This window comes from Geospiza fortis, unplaced genomic scaffold (genome assembly GCF_000277835.1).
Source record: "Geospiza fortis unplaced genomic scaffold, GeoFor_1.0 scaffold157, whole genome shotgun sequence".
Classification (NCBI taxonomy): domain Eukaryota; kingdom Metazoa; phylum Chordata; class Aves; order Passeriformes; family Thraupidae; genus Geospiza; species Geospiza fortis.
The window spans coordinates 7,890,364-7,910,158 of record NW_005054314.1 but is presented as its reverse complement, the minus strand read 5'-3'; the positions used below and the strand labels follow the sequence as shown (position 1 = coordinate 7,910,158).

At 39.2% G+C, this 19,795-nt stretch overlaps 2 protein-coding genes across 3 annotated transcripts in view; both read right to left on the bottom strand.

The window, feature by feature from the left end:
* GCNA (germ cell nuclear acidic peptidase) overlaps positions 1 to 35 on the bottom strand; it is an 8,616-nt gene extending 8,581 nt beyond the window's left edge. Inside the window, exon 1 of the mRNA XM_014306554.2 lies at positions 16 to 35. Within this exon, the coding sequence (XP_014162029.1) occupies positions 16 to 35 (20 nt within the window). The remainder of the gene's footprint in view (positions 1 to 15) is intronic.
* A 176-nt stretch (positions 36 to 211) lies between these two features.
* On the bottom strand, positions 212 to 19,217 carry OGT (O-linked N-acetylglucosamine (GlcNAc) transferase). 2 transcript variants are annotated; one of them, XM_014306596.2, is made up of 21 exons: positions 19,040 to 19,217; positions 17,908 to 18,151; positions 16,321 to 16,389; positions 13,210 to 13,326; positions 11,789 to 11,868; positions 10,397 to 10,592; positions 9,984 to 10,124; positions 9,717 to 9,817; positions 9,371 to 9,524; positions 9,165 to 9,266; positions 8,753 to 8,932; positions 7,862 to 8,020; positions 7,145 to 7,234; positions 6,278 to 6,403; positions 5,692 to 5,862; positions 5,458 to 5,574; positions 5,211 to 5,378; positions 3,108 to 3,260; positions 2,164 to 2,416; positions 1,841 to 1,964; positions 212 to 1,267 (listed from the first exon to the last, which is right to left on the bottom strand). In XM_014306596.2, the coding sequence occupies exons 1-21, from the start codon at positions 19,204 to 19,206 to the stop codon at positions 1,093 to 1,095; spliced, it is 3,087 nt and encodes a 1,028-aa protein (XP_014162071.1). In that variant the 5' UTR covers positions 19,207 to 19,217; the 3' UTR covers positions 212 to 1,092. The 2 variants fall into 2 exon arrangements, with proteins under 2 accessions (XP_014162071.1, XP_030911924.1); XM_031056064.1 differs by lacking the exons at positions 16,321 to 16,389; positions 17,908 to 18,151; positions 19,040 to 19,217 and adding an exon at positions 14,535 to 15,702 and having other exon boundaries at positions 778 to 1,267.
* Positions 19,218 to 19,795: the final 578 nt, after the last annotated feature.

Genomic DNA, 19,795 nt, shown 5'->3' with positions numbered 1-19,795 from the left:
TCGAACGGCCCGCGCCTTTCCGGGGCACCGCGCATGCGCACACGGGCGCCGCCAGCACCCCGGCCGCCCCGCGGCACCGGCAGCGCGGAAATTCCGCTTACTCCTAGCCAAAATACCCATTGCTGCCCAAACCGCTGCTCAAAACGTTACACAAACTGTAAAGGCCAGCAAGGTTTTCTTTCTGACAGCACCACAAAACGTGACACACCGGTCAAATCAAACTGGCAAACCAAAGCTTTATTTTTTTTTTTAAAGTCTTTGCTACAGTACCTAGGACTGCACCCCTATACATAATTAACAATCATTCCTGAAAGATCTGTATTTGGCACCAGTTTGTGTTCACCTCAAACACCTGTGGGAAGGATTAATTTCAAATCAAATTTGGTTTTTTAACAGAATAGGAGCTGCCATCATGAAGCCAATTAGCTGAATTATTGGAGAAGCTTAAAAAACAAAACAAAACAAAAAAACAGAAGTCCTTATATTAACCAACACGTTACAGAGAGAGCTCCAAAACAGAGGTCAAACATTAAAAGGCTGATATAGGCTCAAGTGGTTTATAAAACCTATAAAAAAAGACTACACCAGCACATACGCCCTTTCAGTCCACGCAGTTTAGAAATTAACACAGGGAGCAACTCGCTAGCTGGAAATCTTGTCATGGGAGAACCACATATATACCAACAGGAGTACCCAAAATCAAATGTTAAAATGCTCCAATTCCCAATCCACATAAAAGGAGAGAGGTTTATAGGAAGATTAAATCAATCCATGATATCATAAACTGGTTGGGCAGTTCAAACTTCCCCCAGCAACCACTTTGTCACTCATACACACAGGCTCACATGTACACGGCTCAATCCCATTCAAATTCCTCATGGAATAAAAGGATCCCAGGCTCTATTGAGTCTTTCCCTATCATGCAAGAAGTAAGTCTGGCTGTGCTTTAATCACCATCATGTATTACTTCAGCCACAGAGTACCAGGCAGATTAAGTAGAAATGCACAGTTTTTAGCTGATCATCTCTGCACAAGTGTTGGAGAGGCTCAGTTCCTGGAGAGTTCTGGAGGGCAGGCCCAGGGTGTCTCTGTTCATGCAGACTCGCTGGCCTCCACGGCTTTGATCATGTGGTCGGGTTTGTTGCCTGCAGCGTAGTGATCCCACATCTGCAGGTACAGCCGCTCCAGGTCCATCGTGTACTGCTTCGTGTTGAACAAAGGGCTGGATATTCTCTGCTTCCAGACTTTGCCACGGATTTTTTTCAGGCTACAAAGAGAGTTAAAGCAGTCATGAGACATTCCAGACAACACATCATACTGTTTATCTCTGAAACCTGCTGTTTTCAGCTAACCCAGAACTGCCTGTACAACTGTTTCAAAAACACCTGCTCCCCCACCTCCACCAAATTCCTGTTCTATCTCCTCTCATTTCTGATACAGACCAGCACGACTACTTCAAATCAGAAGAGCTGCAACATTAACTTGCTGCATTATCTGTAGTGCAGTAACACTTTACAGCGTGATTTTAATTTAAAGTGACAAACTGCTTAATCTTCTATTTAAAAAGAACAAAATGTGAACTGTATTGCACTTTTGCATATAAGCAGTTTCTTCCGAATTACTCAATGTTCTTCCGAATGTTACTCAATTGGGAGGGCTGTTAAGTTACCATAAAAGCAGAAGCTGACTCGACTGCAACACAAGACATCTCCAGAAGAGGATTGCCCAGCTATTTTACATATAAAATATGTGCAGGATTAAAACTACTGATGTCTCAGCACTGTGCCCAAATACTCTGCATTCTTGATGTTCCCACATTGCAGAGTCCAAGTTTGCTTACTATTCCAGGTCAGTTCCCAGTTTCACAGCAATATCCTCATACTCCTGTCTGCTTTTTGCAATGAGCTCAAGACAACCCAGGCAAGTGAGCTGTGAGGCAGCAACTCGTGAGGCAAGAGTCTCGCCTGAAGAAAAGAAAATAAAAGGCAAATCAAAACCAACAAAAACAACCAGAAATTAGTTTATCAAGTAACTTATCACACAGGAGCTAGGAGTTACTTTCCTTCTGACTCTACAAAAGGCACAGTTTGATGTGTTTGTTGTTACTAAAAAATTACTAATATTCAAAGCCATGTATTCAATGTAGGTTCCCTGCTGCATTACCTGGCATAGTGACCATTGGAGTCCCAGCCCAGAGCACATCCATGCCAGTTGTGTGCCCATTGCAAAGCGGAGTGTCCAGACAAACATCAGCCAACTGCCCTCTCCTCACATGCTCTTCTTTGGGGGCAACAGGTGAAAAGATGATTCGGTTTTGGGCAAGACCCAAGTTTTGTGCGTACTGCTGGATATTGGGCTCTCCTACAGCTGGGAAACGCAGCAGCCACAGCACACTGTTGGGAACTCTTTTTAGGATCTGTAACAGAAATAAGAAGAAAATACAGGAAGTTCAGGGAGGAACATTTACTTTTCTGAGCAAGAAACTGCCACATACTAAAACGAAGTGGACGATGTCATCATTCTTTGAGATATAGAGCAGAAAGTAAAGAGATCATCATTATGAATGAGATCACTGGGATTGCATTTCAGATCTCACTGAAAGAGACAGCAACTCTGAGCAACAGTGTACAGAGCAGTTCCATAAGAGAGTAAGTACTGAACTTTATGATCTCATTTATTTATAGGCCTGTACTATGGAATATAAAGAAAAATTACCCTCAAATAGCACTCAGCAATACACTGTAAGCTGGAACCTGATACAAATGCTATCCACTCAGATTTATCAATGTACCAACTGCCAAGGCCAGTTATAACTCAATTGCAGAAACTAAGGAAATCCAAAATGATTTCACAGTGGAGAACCAGCATACTTAAGCTGTTCGAAACATAAATTTGCACTGGCTAGATACACAGATATAATTGGAAAAACACCTAAAACCCTCTATATGCTACTAACACTAAGCCCTGCAACATGAGCACTGTAAGGATTCAAATGGCTCAAGGTCAATGTTTTCCACAGAGAAGTTAACTAGCATGAAGTTTCTGCTAACTTGAACAGCTTTGCCAGAAGTCTGACCTTAGATTTCCTACTGGATACAGATACTCACATTAGCCCACATCTGCAAGGTGGAAGGATCAATCTTATAGAGCTGATTGAAGTTACAGTACACAACAGCATCCTCTGGTAGGCCGTACTGAGAACGGGTAGTAACAATTATAGTCCGTGGAACTTCTTCACCAGTTGCTGCCTTGTTGTTTATCTACAAGAAAAAAAAAAGCTATTGAAACTCTGAAAGGAAACAAAACTATGCCCTGTGGAATTGTCCTGAGACAGATTTGTTAGCATAACAAATTACTGTAAGCATATCTTTGGTTTTATGATACAAAACAAAATTGTCTACTTACCCACAGCAAGAATTTAACTGGTATGTGTACACGCTTGTGGATGCCACAATGTTGCAACCACCAAGGCAAAAAACACTGGGCATTTTCATGCCCTTCCTATATCTCCCCGAAATTCCAAGTAACTGGAATAATTGGAAAGAAGAATCATATAAAGAGGTATTACACATGGAATCCTATCCTCCTTAAGGTCACAATTTCATTGAGACCAAAAATGAAATTAAAACCGAAAGACAGAATAAAAAGATATTTAGAAAGAAAAGCTGGGGTTTGGTTTGTTTAGATTTTTGTGGTTTATTTTTGGGTGGGTTTTTTGTGTGTGTTTTGCTTTTAAGATGGAACACAGTAAGCACAGAATAGATAATCAGTAGAAGCAGACTCATATGAAACTGATAAGACTGTAAGGAACCAGTTGACAAGGAAAATAATGAAAATGCTGAAAATAAGACGAGTTAATGACAAACTTTTAAAAAGCTTTCACAAAGAACAGGAATATGCTAATAAAAAGGAGCAGAGGATGAAGCTGGAATAATCAAGTTACCATGCAAGAGTCTTGAGGATTAGTAAAATGGAAGCAGGATTTAAAAAATTTTTTAAATGACATGCCATGATGGGATCAAAACCAGATAAACAAATAGGGTAACACAGCTCCTTAGAGCCTTTTTCCTTATATATGTGTATTTTTACATACATATGCATTAAAAATTTAGACAGTGGCATTGCAGCCAGCCACTGATGACACACTTGATGTGAATGACAATGACTCACTGTCACTGTTAGAAGATGCACAACAGCTCAACAGAAATCGGTAAATATGCTACTTATTCTGGTCACTGAGACCTCAAAAAATACAGTGCTCAGTTCTTGCTGACCTATGGCCAGAAGTAGCTGATCTCAGCACAAAGAAGTGCTGTATTAATGTCACTGAAAGACAGAAATCCTGGTTTAGAAGTGCACGGACAGAGGTGAGAGTCTTTCATCTCAGTGGTGGAGTGTTAAGACAAGAATTCTCTACGATTCTCAGATGACAAGTTCAGAAAAATTGCTAACAGCCTTACTGACCAAACTAAGACAAACTATTACCAACTCAAAGAAAAGTCCAGGTTGTGAAGAAAAGAACTCAAAAAAACCCCAAGCTATGAGATTATGAACAGAGCAGTGGTAATAAAAGGTATCAAAATGATGTAAAAGAGGTTCCTGTGGGACTGTAAACTGAATAAAATTCACAAGACAACAAGTTATGCTAACACCAGAATATGGCATTTCTAAAAGGAAAAAACTGTTCTGCAGTGGAAGAAAAGTTAAACAACACCAGTAAGTGTCACTAAAATCCCATGAACTGTTTAGCACTGAGAGGTGCTAATATAGTGTAAAATTCTGAAAGATGTAAGGAGATGAATAAATGTTGTTGAAGTACAGTGGAATAACTTTGCCTCTATTCTATTACTCAGCAATTTTTTTTTCTAACAGAAAACATAACTGACACTGAGTAACAGGTCACAAATCTTGGTAGGCTGCAGGCAATAAGGAAATCTTGCAATTAATTCAGAACAAGCAAATATCTTCTTTATGCAACAAGAAAGAATTTCTTTGGACTTTAGATACCTCTAGATACAATTCCTCTATCTTTGGAGGGGAAGATCATCTTCCAGTACATCTGTGGCTTATACTGAGCTTCCTTCAGTATGACAACTAAAGGAATCAACATGACAGAAAACATATTTGCTTGGAGGTTTTTCTTCATTGTTATGTTAAATAATACATATATAACATAAACACCAAGAGAACAGTGTCCTGAAATGCCTCACCTGAGTCGTTGCTAATCCATTACTGATGTTGAAGCCATTGATAGTAATCTGAATTTGGCCACGGTTTATCATCTCAATCACAGCCTCTGCAATGGTGTTCATAGGGATCACTGGCATGCTGAGGGCGGCATTGCCATCGGCGTTGTCACAGCTATCAGGACACTTCATCTGAGATAAATCACACAGGGATCAGAGGCAGTTCTACCTGCAGTCCCCAGGATTGTACACAGACAAGAGCAGCTCTCACCTTAACGATCTTGACATCAGGAAGGCTATCCAGGAATGCATTCAAGTCAATGCCATTCAAACCAATCCTGTTATCATAAATATGACCATTGGACTTGAAATCAATGACTGCTTTTTTCTGTCAAAAGAAAAAATTTCAAGAAGTTACAAGATCCCTTACTAATATTATACCAAGTGCCATTTCATAGACACCTATGGAAAATACCTACTTTTCTTGCCCTATCTTCCAACATACCTTCAGATGGGGGAACATGTTGGCATGGTCTCCAATAAAGAAAGTGTTTGGCATGTAAGCTAATTTCTCTGAATACTGCTCAGCCACCTCAACTGGTGAAGTTTCTTTATCTGTGATGATATAATCCATGAACAATGCCCCACTGGTTCCAGGATACCCTAGCCACATTGCCTAAAAAACAAGAAAGCAAAGCTTCATTTCCATGTGCATTGCAAAAATAAAGGCAGTTAAAAATAAATTTTAACTTACATTTGCTACATACAGGTTTAAGCTCCTTTTTCTGCTTTACCAACTGAAGATCAACCCCTAATTCTAAGCTTTCCATACCAAGACAGTGAACAGCTCAAATATGCTCTAAAATTGATCTCTCAAGCAAGTTTTCCCCACCATGTGCAGCATGAAGCCAACCATGAGTGATTACTTCTTCTCTCACCTGAGACAACTCCTGTAGTCTAGAATGACACTGATTAAGGTTCCTCTCATTCTCTTTCCATAGGCATTTTAGAAAATCCTTAGTCAAAAAAAATCTCCCCAAAAAACTCCTGACATTGATTCTGGCTTACTAAGAGCCCTGTAACTTAGTTACCTGAATAGGTGCTGGTCTCAGGGCAAACAATTCATTTCGGGCTCCTTTGGTGTAGCCATTCATGTTAATGAGAATGTGAATCCCGTCCTGATGGATGCGGTCTGCTGCTTTTCCATTACATGGTATCTAAGAACAAATAAATAAATAAATACATAATTTTTTGTTTTCAGTCTCCCAGCAATAAATGTGGTTAGCCATCAGTGTAACACTGGATAGATGCCAACTGCATAATTTAATTTAAGTGAGACTTAAATCTTGTTAATCCTGGTTTTACAGAAGCGTAAATCCTCAATGCTGCAGAGCTGAGTAGCAGTAAAACAAAAGCTAAGGCTAGAAACTGAGGTTATAGAAACCAGAACACCCTTCCCCAAACCCACTCCTCTAAGGCTAATTAGTAATTATAAAGCTCACATAGGTCAAGTGGCACTTCACAAACTAAGGCAGTACAGAAGATCAAAATGAAGATCAAGAATAAGCCACTTAACTACGCTACAGGGCTTTGCCTTGACTTCTGTGTACATTGAAATCCTGGTCAGTTTTCACATGGAATCTAAGGCAAGCTTAAATGTATGTGTAGTTGTGACATCTTGACTTTTCCATGACATTTAAATATGACTTATCTTGAGATTTAATGTGAGAGTTATTAAATATTGATGTTATTTTTTAATAATCAGAGGTCACAAGATCACCACCACATCTGAAGTAGGGCATAATGCCAATACAACTACAAATTTTAAATTCTCGAGACTAACATCAGCCTAATTCAAGAAATAATTGCAACTAAGAATCTCAAACCACAGATTCATCTCCTTCTTTACTTAAAAAAATTGAGGTTTGCTAGAAGGTCAATGCATAAAACAAGCTCACCTGAGATAAGTCAATGAAATGATTTGCTTCAGCCATCACTTTCACACGGAAGTTTGTCCCATCATCAGGACTCAGGGCATAACAGAATACCTAAAATAAGAGGCAGCAAAAATTGAGTGTCTATGACAACTTGTCCATAAAATAACTGTGCTATATTACAATTTTAAATTACATCCAGTTTCACACAAATTATAGTTATTTAAGTGGCATTCACCAGTTGAGAAAGAAGCTAAGAGGCACTGGGCCATTTTTTGACATATTTGAACCAGGCGTAGTTCTGTGCCAGAGAATGGCACTGCATCCTGCACATACATATATCCAATGTTCTCATCAGTGCAAGGCAAAGTAGCCTTAACAGACACATCTGCATAAGAAGTAGATCTCTAAGAATGCCTTCAAGTCACCTCTGACTTTGTAATTAGTGAGAATCATAACTATGAATCAGGTTGAATAGACAAGCCAAGCCTCAGGAAAGCTTTTTAAGAGTGACTGGTTCTCTCAAGTAGGAAACCACAAGTGCATCTGAAAACAGCAATTCATACTGGTAAAGGAGGATGACTTGGGCTGAAGAACTCTTCAACCCATTAAAAAACAAACCCAAGAAGCAAAAATTTGCTCTTTCCTCGTTTAATTGCTTGCACCAAGGCAAAAAAAAAGTGCCACTTATACCACTCATAAGCATATTTAAAGCTTTAAGCATGCCATATTTATTTTTACCTCAAATTTGTCTGGGTTATGCATGCCTGGAATTGACTGCATTAGGTGTGAGGTTGGATGGTTTCCAAAATCAGAGCTCACGTAGCCAATACGAAGTCGACCTTCACTGGCCTTCAAATCCTTGGGATGCTCATATGGTGGCTTGTGAAGAACATTAATCTGCCAAGAAAATGCACAAGTGTTTAAAAACACAGGAACTAAAATCTAAACAACGGGACAAAACCCCCCCAGGAGTTTGCAGAATTAACCTTATCCCACATTCAAGCAAGCAGTCATGGACATCTGCTGTTCCAAACCTGTGCTCTACGTATTCCACTGGAGCCAAGTGCTGTGCCCACACACTGTGTCACAAGATGTGATGTCTCTGCTCTCACACAAATACAGACACCACTAGCACATTTCTGCTTTTTTAAGTTTCAGTATTCCACCCCAATTATTAAATATCCTGATACCACACCATGATCCTCAGGAAGTTCTCAAACCACAAGTCACTGGTGACCAGAACAGCATTGCTGTAAGGCACCACAACATTTTTCTGTTCTTTGCTCTCCATCTTGCCCAGGCATCAGCATGCAATCACTATCTCTGACAGGATTATCAGGCTACTCAGACAAGTCACTTTGACAAAGTGTTATCTTCCATTAGTTAACTGGACCCTCCCACCAGCTGACAGCACATTTTCAATTATAAATGGCAACCTGCACAAGTAGTCTGTCTCAAAACTCACAAGCACTAACAGCTATGAACATTACATCCCACCTCTTCACATGTCAGTGACTCAGAAAGCTTACAAAGGCTAATACTGACAAATCTGAGTATTAGATTTTGAGTAGGAACAAGCAAAGCCTCAAAGGACTTCAATCAACAACTGGCCTGTATAGAACTTCCTACCTTGTCCAAACAGAGATTTCCATGTCTCTCAGCAATTGCCTTCCTAAAACTGTGAGAAAGGGGATACAGCATGCTATGATGTGGGTGTACAGAAGGCAGCCTGTTTTTCTCCAGCTGATCAGCTACAATGCTGACCAGCTTCTTCATTCTTTCATCATAGTCTGTCCAGTCACAGACAATCTATAAAGAAGGAAAAACAAAGATTATGACAACAGTTTCCCCCAGCCTGTATCAGTTATTTCAGAGGCTGAGATTAATGTTTCTTCCGAAACTGGAAGTGAGAACTTCTGTAATTACTGTTAACGACTGTATAATCTTATCTTCTGATTTAAGACTGAAGTCTTTACATTTAAATTAGTAATCTCCTGCAGAGGAATCCTAAGAATCAAAATCAAAGCCTCATCTTCCTCACCTGCAAACAGTGGGCCAAGTTGCAATAGGCATCTGGGAAATCAGGTTTCAGTTTCAGAGCAGTACGGTAAGAGGCAATGGCTTCTGGTATATTCCCTGAATCCTGTGAAGATACAGAAATGAGTCAGCAGGTAAAAATATCCTCAGGGTAACTACTCACAGTGCCCCACCACACTCTTCTAAGAGTGAATCATTCCCATGTGCTACCTTGTGAATCGAGGCCAGGTTGCTGTGGGCATCAGCAAAAGCTGGGTTTATCTGAATGGCACGGGTGTAGCACTGCAGAGCTCCTTGAACATCCTGCATCTCCTTCAAAGTGTTTCCCATATTAGAATAAGCATCTGCAAATGTGGGGCTGATTCTGAAAAATAAACATAATATGTCATGAACAAGAAAAGCTCCTCCTCCAACAAGAAAACATGCTCATATCCAGACTTTTCAATTTGAAGCGCAACTATGGAAATTACAACATATGACTAAGTAACCTTCTATACAAATCCAGGCACTTTCCCATTAGGAAAGCCTGGGACTCTTACAGGGAGTATCCATTTACCTAATAGCCTCTTTGTAATGCATCAGAGCTTCCTGTAACTTTCCCTGCTGTTGCAGAACGCTTGCTAAGTTTGAATGCGCTGCAGCAAACTCTGGAAACACCTGGAAGAAAAAGAAGTTGACTCTGTCTCAAACATCACAGCAAAAACAGTTATGCATTTATTATTCCATTTTCTTACTTTTTTTTGCGGGGGCGGGGGGAAACCTCTGTCCTATTACACATTCCCAAGCAGAACCACCCACCTTTCCCCCTCACACCCAATTGTACCTCAAGAGCCTTCCGATAAAGACGCACAGCTTCCTCAATATTGCCCTGCTCCCGCTTGATGTTTGCCAGATTGTTGAGTGAATCTGCATGAGTGGGACAAAGTCGAAGGGCTGTGTTGTAGCATTCTTCTGCTTCTACCACCTTCAAAAAAAGAGGCATTGTTAATATTTGTTGTCATTAATTATATTTATTTAATGTTATATATTATCATTTATAACATTACATTTATTGTAAAAGCACTGTTTATGAAAAGTCATTATACAATCACTTTTAAAAGGTTCAAGATGGAGATTTCCTCAATTATTCTTCAAGTGAGGTTAACAACTTGCTCAGCAACTTAACAATCTGGTGATAGGTGGTATCTATTAAAAAAGCATTCACTGTAATTTTAAGAAGAAAGAAGCGCTCCTTACACTGCCTTTCTCCTTCAAGGCATTGGCCAAGTTGCAGTAGGCGTCAGGGAAGTGGGGCTGGAGCTCAATGGCCCTCCTGTAGGTGTCTATGGCCAGGTCTATCAAGCCCTGCTCATAGTACACACAGGCAAGGTTGCCGTGCACAACTGCGTGATTCGGGCTCAGACTCAAGGCTCGCAGGTAAGCTGCCACAGCTCTGGAACAAAATAAAGGAAAAAAGAGGTAAACAATAATCAAATAAAAAAGGTAAACAATCATCCAGAGAGCAGGAATTATTTACCTTGGTACAGTGTATAGTGAATAACATTAAGTCTTCTAGAAAACAAGGAAAGCTTTCAGGTACTTTTTTTTAACACTTGTCATTACTAGGGAAAATCCCTTTTTTTCCTTACTCCATTTTTTGGTAGTTTATTATTCAATTTTAACAAGATAAACAGTATCACATGACATCTTTATTCTCACCACTAAACTACCATTAGTTACTTAGACTTAAATCATCACTTTGTTCAAAAGTGAAATCTTTAACTATATGCTCCTATAGCACTATATAAATGGCTGATGTATTGAAATCAAATTTATAGGAAAACCATATATGTAAATCTTTAAAAGGCAATGCAAAATCTGAAATTATGGAAAAACATGCCCCTGTTTGGTCCACTAATTCATGGTTATATTAGACATCACTGAGTCATTTAGACTGTGTGCAATGCAGATAATTAACCTGTTCCCTGCAAGCTTTTATTAAATCTGGGGCCACAAACCACAGCTATCAAAAATTAAAAACCAATTAACAGATGCAATATGCTACACTGCATATAAACAACACAGCCTGGATCTTCTCCCAGAAACAGAAGATTCATGTATCAGATTAGAGGTCTCAGAACAGGTTAGTTCAACAACACACCAACACTACTGCGACCCAAGGCAATAACATCAGGCAGACATGTCAGAACTACAGAATATTCAATAAGATGTTTAGCTGAATTCCAGCATTCCAGTGTGTCTCACACAGAAATTTTAGAAGAGACACACTTACAAATTATGTTCTGAATCACTTAATGAAAACAGAGAAATCTAGCATTCACATCTTTCTTGTGTATCTTATTTTCACCCTTCCCAGCCTTAATTTCCAACTTATTTTCATCAGAAACTCTTGGTTTTGACAATGCATTAAGTACAAGAAACCAATATGAAAGAATACGTATCACTGAATTTTTTATTTTAATTTAAATAGACCAGTAGCCTGGTCTGTGTGCACTTCAAAGCCATTTGCTTGCTAAGCTTAGAGTTGAAGTCTGCTACCCCTGCCCATAGACACTTTACAGAAGGAACACAATCTGTACACTGATATATCTGACAAGCCACAGAGAGCAACAGTATTGATCTGCTTACCTGTCAAATATCCTTGCCTCCTTCAGAACATTTCCCAGATTGATATAAGCATCCAAAAAATTTGGGTCAAGTGTTACAGCCTGAAAATATTTTTGAAGTAAAAGTTTTGAGCATTAAACACAAACGTATTTTCTATGAAACGGAGTTGTTTGATGCTTTTTAAAAATTTTATAAACATAATCTGTAAGTTTTTAAGACTTTATCAATAATCCAGTAAGGAAGGAAAACATACAAACCAATCACAGAGTAAAGTTATTTATCTGTAGAAGTGACAGCATGTACTACATTCAAATTTATTTGTTTGCTTACCTACTGAGTTGCATCTACTGCAGAATAAAGTGTTAAGCATTTATTTCACATTAGGCTGATCATACTTAACACTCCTGTCTACTGATGCTACATTGTCTTTAGCTTTTTTTTAGACAAGAAACCATAAAAAACCTTATCTGTATCCTTTACCTACTGCAAAGTAAGACAGAATTTTAAAGCTTTACCAGTGCAGGAAAACAGGTTGTTCACAAGAACAAAGAAACAGAAAATACATCACATGTGCAGGGAAAATTGAGTAGCCATTTAACTAAAACATCTTTGCTCCCTTCAAAACTAATAGAATGCAAAAAATCACTTAAAACTAATGAAGTTACAGAAGCTGCAGCATAAAGCTACATATGAGTATTTGACAAGCCTCACTCTCACAGTCTTATGGGAACTATTAATTCCAAATTAAAATACTTCATCTATCATGAACTAGACACAGATCCAAAAGAAAAAATCTTGAGCAGCTAGACATTTTTCTGCTAGACATTTAAAGCCATGAATTTCAGGAAGAAACTGTTGCCACATCTTAAATTCAGCTTTAGGGCACTCTAGAAACTTCAGAGATGAGGACAAAATTAATTACGATGCCAATTAGACACTAATTGGAAGGTCTCAGACAACTACTCAATGACACTAATCTAGAGAAATCTGAACAGTGGTGAAAAATAACCCTGGAGAAGAGGAATTAATGTGTCATTTAAAACTGTTCTTCTCAATTACTCAAAGGACAGTAATACCTGAACAAAAATCATAATGCAAAATGATTTAAGCACCAAGTTGATTCTTTCTCTCACACACAAAACATGCAAAACATTATCATCAAATCAGATTTTTAAAAAATTTAGTCCAGGAAAGGGCTGAAGAACAATTTCATTAATTTTCTCACATATGACGTGTGTGAAGTCCTAGGGGAGTTCTAAGTGTCTCTCTCATACCATATAGGTAGTTTGAAACATCAGCAAATTTAAAAAAACAATTAACATGAGCTGCTAACTAACAGGATCATATAAAGTTCTCCACTACCAAAATATTTATCACCTCCAAGCACACAACTGTGTGTACATTTAAATCTAGCAGTGAAGCTGACTCCCTTAGGTAGTTACCTTTTCAAAGTGATGAATTGCAAGCCAAATTTCTCCTTGGGCATTGAAAACACAGCCAAGATTACTCCAAGCCACTGCAAAGTTTGGTTGAGTCTCAATTGCTTTTAAGTAACACGCCTTGGAATAGTTAAAGAAGAGAGATACAAGGGAAGGGGAATATTTGTAAAAAGAAAAAAATGAGAAAAAATAATTGTTAGTATGCCTTCTCTAACCAGCCAAAAGTGACCCTGCAGTATAGGCTAGCTTGCGCCAAAACTAATGCGCTGCAAACTGTTGTTGATCCTGCGCCAGCGCAAACCAAAACCCAGGTGCAAGCCCACCATTTTTCAGTTATGCTGGTAACAGATTAACATTCCTTCAGACACCAGACTGACACAAAAATAATCTTAGAAACTATTCAAGTAGTTCACCAGAACATCTGCTGCCTTTAAGCGTGTAAAAACAAAAAAACTACCATGTAAAAACAACTTTACTCTGAAACAAAATTTTCAAATATTCTAAATCTGATAGAAATTACTTTAAAAAAAAAACTAAAAAGCAAAAAAAAAAGCTACTGAAAAAGTTTAAAGTGTGCTTGTCAAATGAGATGACACACCCCATCCACATCTTGTTCCCCAGTTTCTTCAAATACAATTCAACCTCTCCTGCAGCTTCAAAACCTCAAATGACAGGATTGCATGAAGGTTTAGGTCCCTGTAATGCAAGCGCAAGAAATCGCTGCGCATCCTACCCAGCACGGCGCCACGCTATCGCTGCGAACTGCTTGGCTCTAGTGATTGCCCCAAGGTGCAGTGAACAGCCAACCAGAATCATTAATCTACCAGACAGGCCCACACAAAACTCGCATGTTAAATTTGATATTTGGACTCTGGAAATGTGTTACAAGCCAATTTTTGTTCAAAAGGCTGCAGCCTGGAGCTCGGGCAGTCGCCCGATCAGAGATTAATCATCGAGTCAACCGTTCACGGGGGCTTGAATCGCACGCAATGCGCGTTACCGCTGCGCAGCCTTTGCGCTACTGCAGGATCACAGCGCATCATCAGAAGAGCAGAACGCTGCAATCCAAACAAAGAAGAAAAAAGGAAAAAAATGAACAACCGGAAGAGTTAGAAGCTTTTACTATTAACTATCTCCAATTATTTCTTAAAAAAATATTTTAATTTACTTTTACTTTATTTCTTTGAAAGAATTTGTGGCTAATAGTATAAAATATTCTTACATTACTTGCTTGTAATTAAATATTTTAAGCTGTTTCTGAAGCCACAAGACAGAAGATTCAGGCATGGAGGCAAATGGTTTTGCTGTGGCAGTTACAAACCCGTTACCATATTTCTCATCATGTGACTTTTCGGTGCGTTCCTTGCTGGAAGAGGAGGAGGAGGTGTGTGTCTGCCCTAGATCCAGGCCTCGAGCTCCCTTCAGCGAGGCACCTTACGCATGGAATAGGAGGTTTCACCCACCTGAAACCTTCTAAATACAATATCAGTGGTGAAAAACCAAAAACAAGAGAGAAAATAAAACAAGATCATTAGTAAGAGTTCAACAAAGCAATTGCATTTTTTTGGATATGTCTTAACACATGGGAATGAGGATAATCTGTCTGTAACAAGGGAGACATGCAGAAGGGAGAGGGTTAATCGGGCAATTGCATACAGCAGGGACTTTTTTTTTTTGGAAGAAAGGCTCTGAAACATCTACAAAGAAATTAAATTTTAGTTCAAACTGTAAGGAATCTGCTGGCTTGATCTTTCAAATGGACTGATAACCAAAGAAACACATTGCAATTTACTCGAGATAGATGTTTTTCCTCGTTTATTAAGTTCTCACAAAACGGAATAACACTTTCAAACTAGGTGTCTCCAGAGCTCTGAAACAAAGAAGTCAGCAACCTAAGGCAGGCGCAGTGTCTTGGCCTATACCAGTCACACTAAAGCTGCAGTGAAGTGCAATTCATGTTAGCTGTCCGCTTGGTGGGCTGAGAACCAAGTGTCTCAAAGACCGTTCAATTCTGAATGCTGCTACACAATGTTTTCAACCTGGATCCGACCAAATCAATCAGGCTGCTCTAGGGTGGTACACGCATCCAAGTTGTTCATGAGAAACAAAGCAATATTGAATTTTGATCCTGCAGTCCCCGTTACCCCAAAAAGATGCCCACCCTCCCCAGCTGGTGCTGCAGCCAAACAGACAGCTACGCTGTTCATACACTCCACTTCTGAGCATGCGCGTGGGGCTTGGAGCGACAGCCGTGGAGCCCAGAGTGGCTCTGGTGCCTCCACACTCCTCACCCCTGCAGCGCGGACGCGTAAGGTGGCTTGTAACAAGACAATTTCTTTCTGCAATCCGAATTTTAACGTGCCAAGAATTTGAAACTCATCTTGGTGTTCGAATTGTCGGTTTAGGAAACGCACAACTGCTAGAAGCCACCTTTCCACTACAGCAAGTTTTCTTTTGATCAGTTCATTTACCAAACAAACCAGCTTTGTCCTTCCGATTTCTTTATTTTGGGGGAGGGGAGAGGGAAGACATGAAGAAAAGATATTGGGGGATGGGGGTGGGGAGGTGGTGTGTGTCGCATACTGCAGCTATTATTTACTAGCCTTTCTTCCACTATCAAGGGAAGGGAAAAGTTAAAAGAATAAAAATCTTTAAAAGCCAATATTACAAGGTAACATTTGGAAAGTTTCTTCTCCACTTACAAGCCACAAAGGACTTTAGAAGAGCAGCCTTTTCAATAGCACCTGCATCGTACAGGGATCTCGAGCTAACCACAGGCTCTCTGCTTGGCACCAGCAGGCAAGCCTCAGATCTGAAGGATTGTTACTTATTTCCAGATGAAAGCATGATGGAGCCCCTGCCCAATACTTCGGAATGGTATCAGATAGTCTAGTTCAGCAGCAAGGCTTGGTAACTTTTCATTTCTTGACTTAAACCAACTTTTTAAACATGGACATGCCATATCTTGCCCTGCAACTACTCTGGGGTGTTTCAGTGCCTTCAGTTTTCAGAAGTTTCTTGGACTGTCTGTTGATCAACGCAGATTTGAAGACTTGGTGCAAAGTTCAAGTTTTCAAAACACTGATGTTTACATGTATTCTACCCAACACCTACCTTGGCTTCTTCCAAGCGACCCAGGGCTTTGAGCAGGTTCCCCAGGTCACTACGAACACAGTACAAGTCCTGAAAAATCAAAATCACACCATCAGCTTCAGGACTCCAGACTCCCTAGGGGTCTTCACAGACAATTTGCAAGGAACAACCCAGTCCTCTAAAGCTTAATTTAGATTCTTAATAAATACATCACAAATGGAAATTATTTTTCTTGACTAAGATTACAAACAACAGATAATCTGAGCAAATTTAGTACTGTAAAGAATTAAAAAGAAGTAGTATTTCATACAATTCCTATTATACAGAAATAAGAAACTGAAAATAAATGCTCCCCCCCCACCAGCTTAAGTCCTTTTTTTTTTTTTCAAGCCCCTTTTTTTTTTTAACCACAATGCCAAACCTGTACTCTTAAGATACACCATTGCCATTATGGCTTTTAAATTGATACATAAAGTGATTTTGATGCCTGTATCCCTAAAGAAGTCTTCCTCCCTGTTTTGCCCACTAATCCATCCTTTTCCAACAGCTTTACCCCATGTTCTTGTTGTTTCATTTGTTTGAAATGAAAGCACAATCTGCAACAGCATTACCCAGCAGTAAAGACCAGAGAGAATGTAGACATTTTGCCAACACTAATGAAAGGATTTACTAACCTAAACAAAACTCAACTCCTGCAAAAATACCCACCATCTCACATTATTCTAACCAGTGCATCCACTAGTCACACCACTTAGCATATTAAGTTAGACAAGTTCACACTGGTTTAAGAACACAGAGAAATAAGGTTCAATAAGTGTCTTGTTGGACTGGGTTTGCTTTTCCTACAGAAAAAGGATTTATGGACATGGGACAAATGGTGCACTTGAAGTACCTTTTATCAAAATGTTTGACCAAAGAGCAAGCAAATATCTTTATCACGCTGAGCAATACTATACAAACTTAATGAGCATGATGCAAAATAAACAGGAGGACAGCAGTCTGTTTACTAAAAATGTCAATTTGAAACAGTTACAACCAAAAATCCATACAACAGATCAATCAATCTTATAGGAGTCACCTATACACAGTCAGTTTCAGCCTATAAAACCTAAATGATGCTCCTGTAAACCAGCCCACAATGGCAATCTAACTCAGTCTACAGCAGAAATCTTACCAAGGCAATGCTCATCACCATCAAATTTCTGACTTTGTGATAAAGCAATACCTGGTGATTCTCCAAGATCTCACATTCAAGTCTAAGCATCAATTCTCTCACTGCAGTACTACCTTAAAGCACATAAAGCTAAATATGGGGCCATTCACTGAAGTTTCTGCCTTCAGAAAAGAAAAACCAAACCTTATCTTTTATTTAAAAAGTTAAGTATGTTACATATAGAGAAAAGCAACCAACCAGTAGCCCATACTGCAATACTGAACTTTTTGTGACAAAAGCCTCTCAAGGATCCTTAAAAATAGTATTAACTGTTTAATTAAGTTTATGGTATACAAGTTGGAAGGGTTATCTATTGTTCATGCTTTGAAAGCTGCTACTTTTGTATCCTAGGGCAGTAATAAAGAATGGACTTTTATAAAATTAGCATTACTTACAGGATTGTACTGAAGGGCAGACACATATGCCTGTACTGCTCCTTCCATATCACCTGCAGCTACGAGTGCAGCAGCCAAATTAATATATCCATCAATGAAATCTGGTTTGAGGCGCAGTGCATGTCTGTAATGCTCAATTGCTTCCTGCAGCTGTCCACGCTCCTTGTACACATTGCCTAGATTTGAATAGGCTTCGGCCAACAGTGGGTTCTGTTTGATTGCCAAAGTGCTGAAGTGAGCAGACCTGGAGAAAGCAGACCAGTTAGCAAACAAGAAACCATGACCCAAAAACAAACCAAAACCACCCAAACAAACTCACCCTTGACATTCAGTGTTTGTCTATTTATCTAGTTACTCTAGTGAACATTCATGCTTAGGTGAGCCAAACACACAGCCAGTAAATCTGGACTTACAGAGCTGTCCTGTATCTTTATCCTTCCACTTTAAACTCTGACTGTCCTGGTTCTCATTTTAGGCTGTACTGAACAAAGACAGCTCTCATTTACAGTCAGAAGGGTTCAAGTTGCCTCACCAAACCTGAGCTCAATACACCTGGAAAAAAACTACAGGAATCTCTCTTCCAACATCTGTATGTGTTAAGCAATGTTCCACTAGATATTCTTTTCAAGCAACAGGACATGACTTACATGTAAAATTCTGTTGTATCCCCACTCATTCTACTTTCCCATATCTGAACTACTATGACTTCAATAAGAAGACTATATAAAACAAATCTAAGTCAAAAGTTCTTACTTCCTTCACCAAACATGAATTTACAGCTAGAACAAGTGACATTCAAAATGCTAGAGGCACAGAGAGCAAGATCAGGAACAGGCAAGCAGAAAGAACAAAGAAACAACTTTCAGATCACAGAACTCCTTTAACTAAATATGTTGTTGTGCAGGAAACAGTCTTACAACTTAAAGAAAAAACCCCAAACCACAAACCCTTAAACTGTAGGTGGAATGAACATCACACATTTAAATCCTGCCAGTACACACCAATGTGGCTAATGTTCCAATGTTAATTAAAATGTTCAATATAAAAATAACACACCAATAATGGCAAGGCCTCCTGTCTGTTGTAAAGCTGATGAGTCCAAGCAAAATTCCAGAGGGAAGAAGAAGCTTACCTGTCCAGTCGGCGACACTGGAAGTGAATGGATGACAGTAACAAAAGCACACCAGTGTTATCAGGCTCCTGCCTCCAGAGCTGCATGCAGTGCCTCTCTGCTGCTTCAAAGTCTCCTGCCTGATACTCACGATGAGCCAACTCCGCTAACCCTTGGAAGGAAAGCATACGTTTCGTTGGTTCTGGAGAATCACCAAAACATTTAAAGGGGGAAAACAAAAAGTTAGATGATGGGAACAAAACAAAAACAAAACAAAACAATGAAAAAAAAGTACACAACTAATGGATAAAAATGTTTGAAATGATATGAAACACTACAGCAGGTGACAGTTGGGATGCTAAGATCTTATCTGTATCAGTCCTTGACTCCATCAGCTAATAATAACAAAAATGCAGACTGTAACGACTGTGAATATTTGCAAGTCAATCATTTGCCATTATTCTGAAAGAGACTCCTGTCATTATATGATATTTTGGTTCCTAACACTGGAAGTGCTGCTAACAGAACAATGACTCTCCTCACTCCTCCCCACGACTGAAAATCCTATGCTTTGCTATGCAAAAAAAAGTTCTAACAAATTAATAGGGAAATGAAGGACAGGAGACAAAGACTTTAATAAAGAACTTGAACAAAAGAAAGTTTTGCTGTGCAAGTAGTGAAAACTCTTTAAAAAAAGGCAAAAAAAGCACAATGGGTAACATTCATTGAATCCTGCATACTCCTATATTTCCTCTGAGTCAAAATCCTTTCACAGCA

Coding starts and splice junctions, on each gene's coding strand:
- OGT (XM_014306596.2), bottom strand. CDS start 19,206: ATGCTTTCCTTCCAAGGGTTAGCGGAGTTGGCTCATCGTGAGTATCAG. Junction 5,379..5,457: donor CTGATGTCAAGATCGTTAAG/GTGAGAGCTGCT, acceptor GATTTATCTCAG/ATGAAGTGTCCTGATAGCTG. Junction 2,417..3,107: donor CCTTGCAGATGTGGGCTAAT/GTGAGTATCTGT, acceptor TTTCTGTTACAG/ATCCTAAAAAGAGTTCCCAA.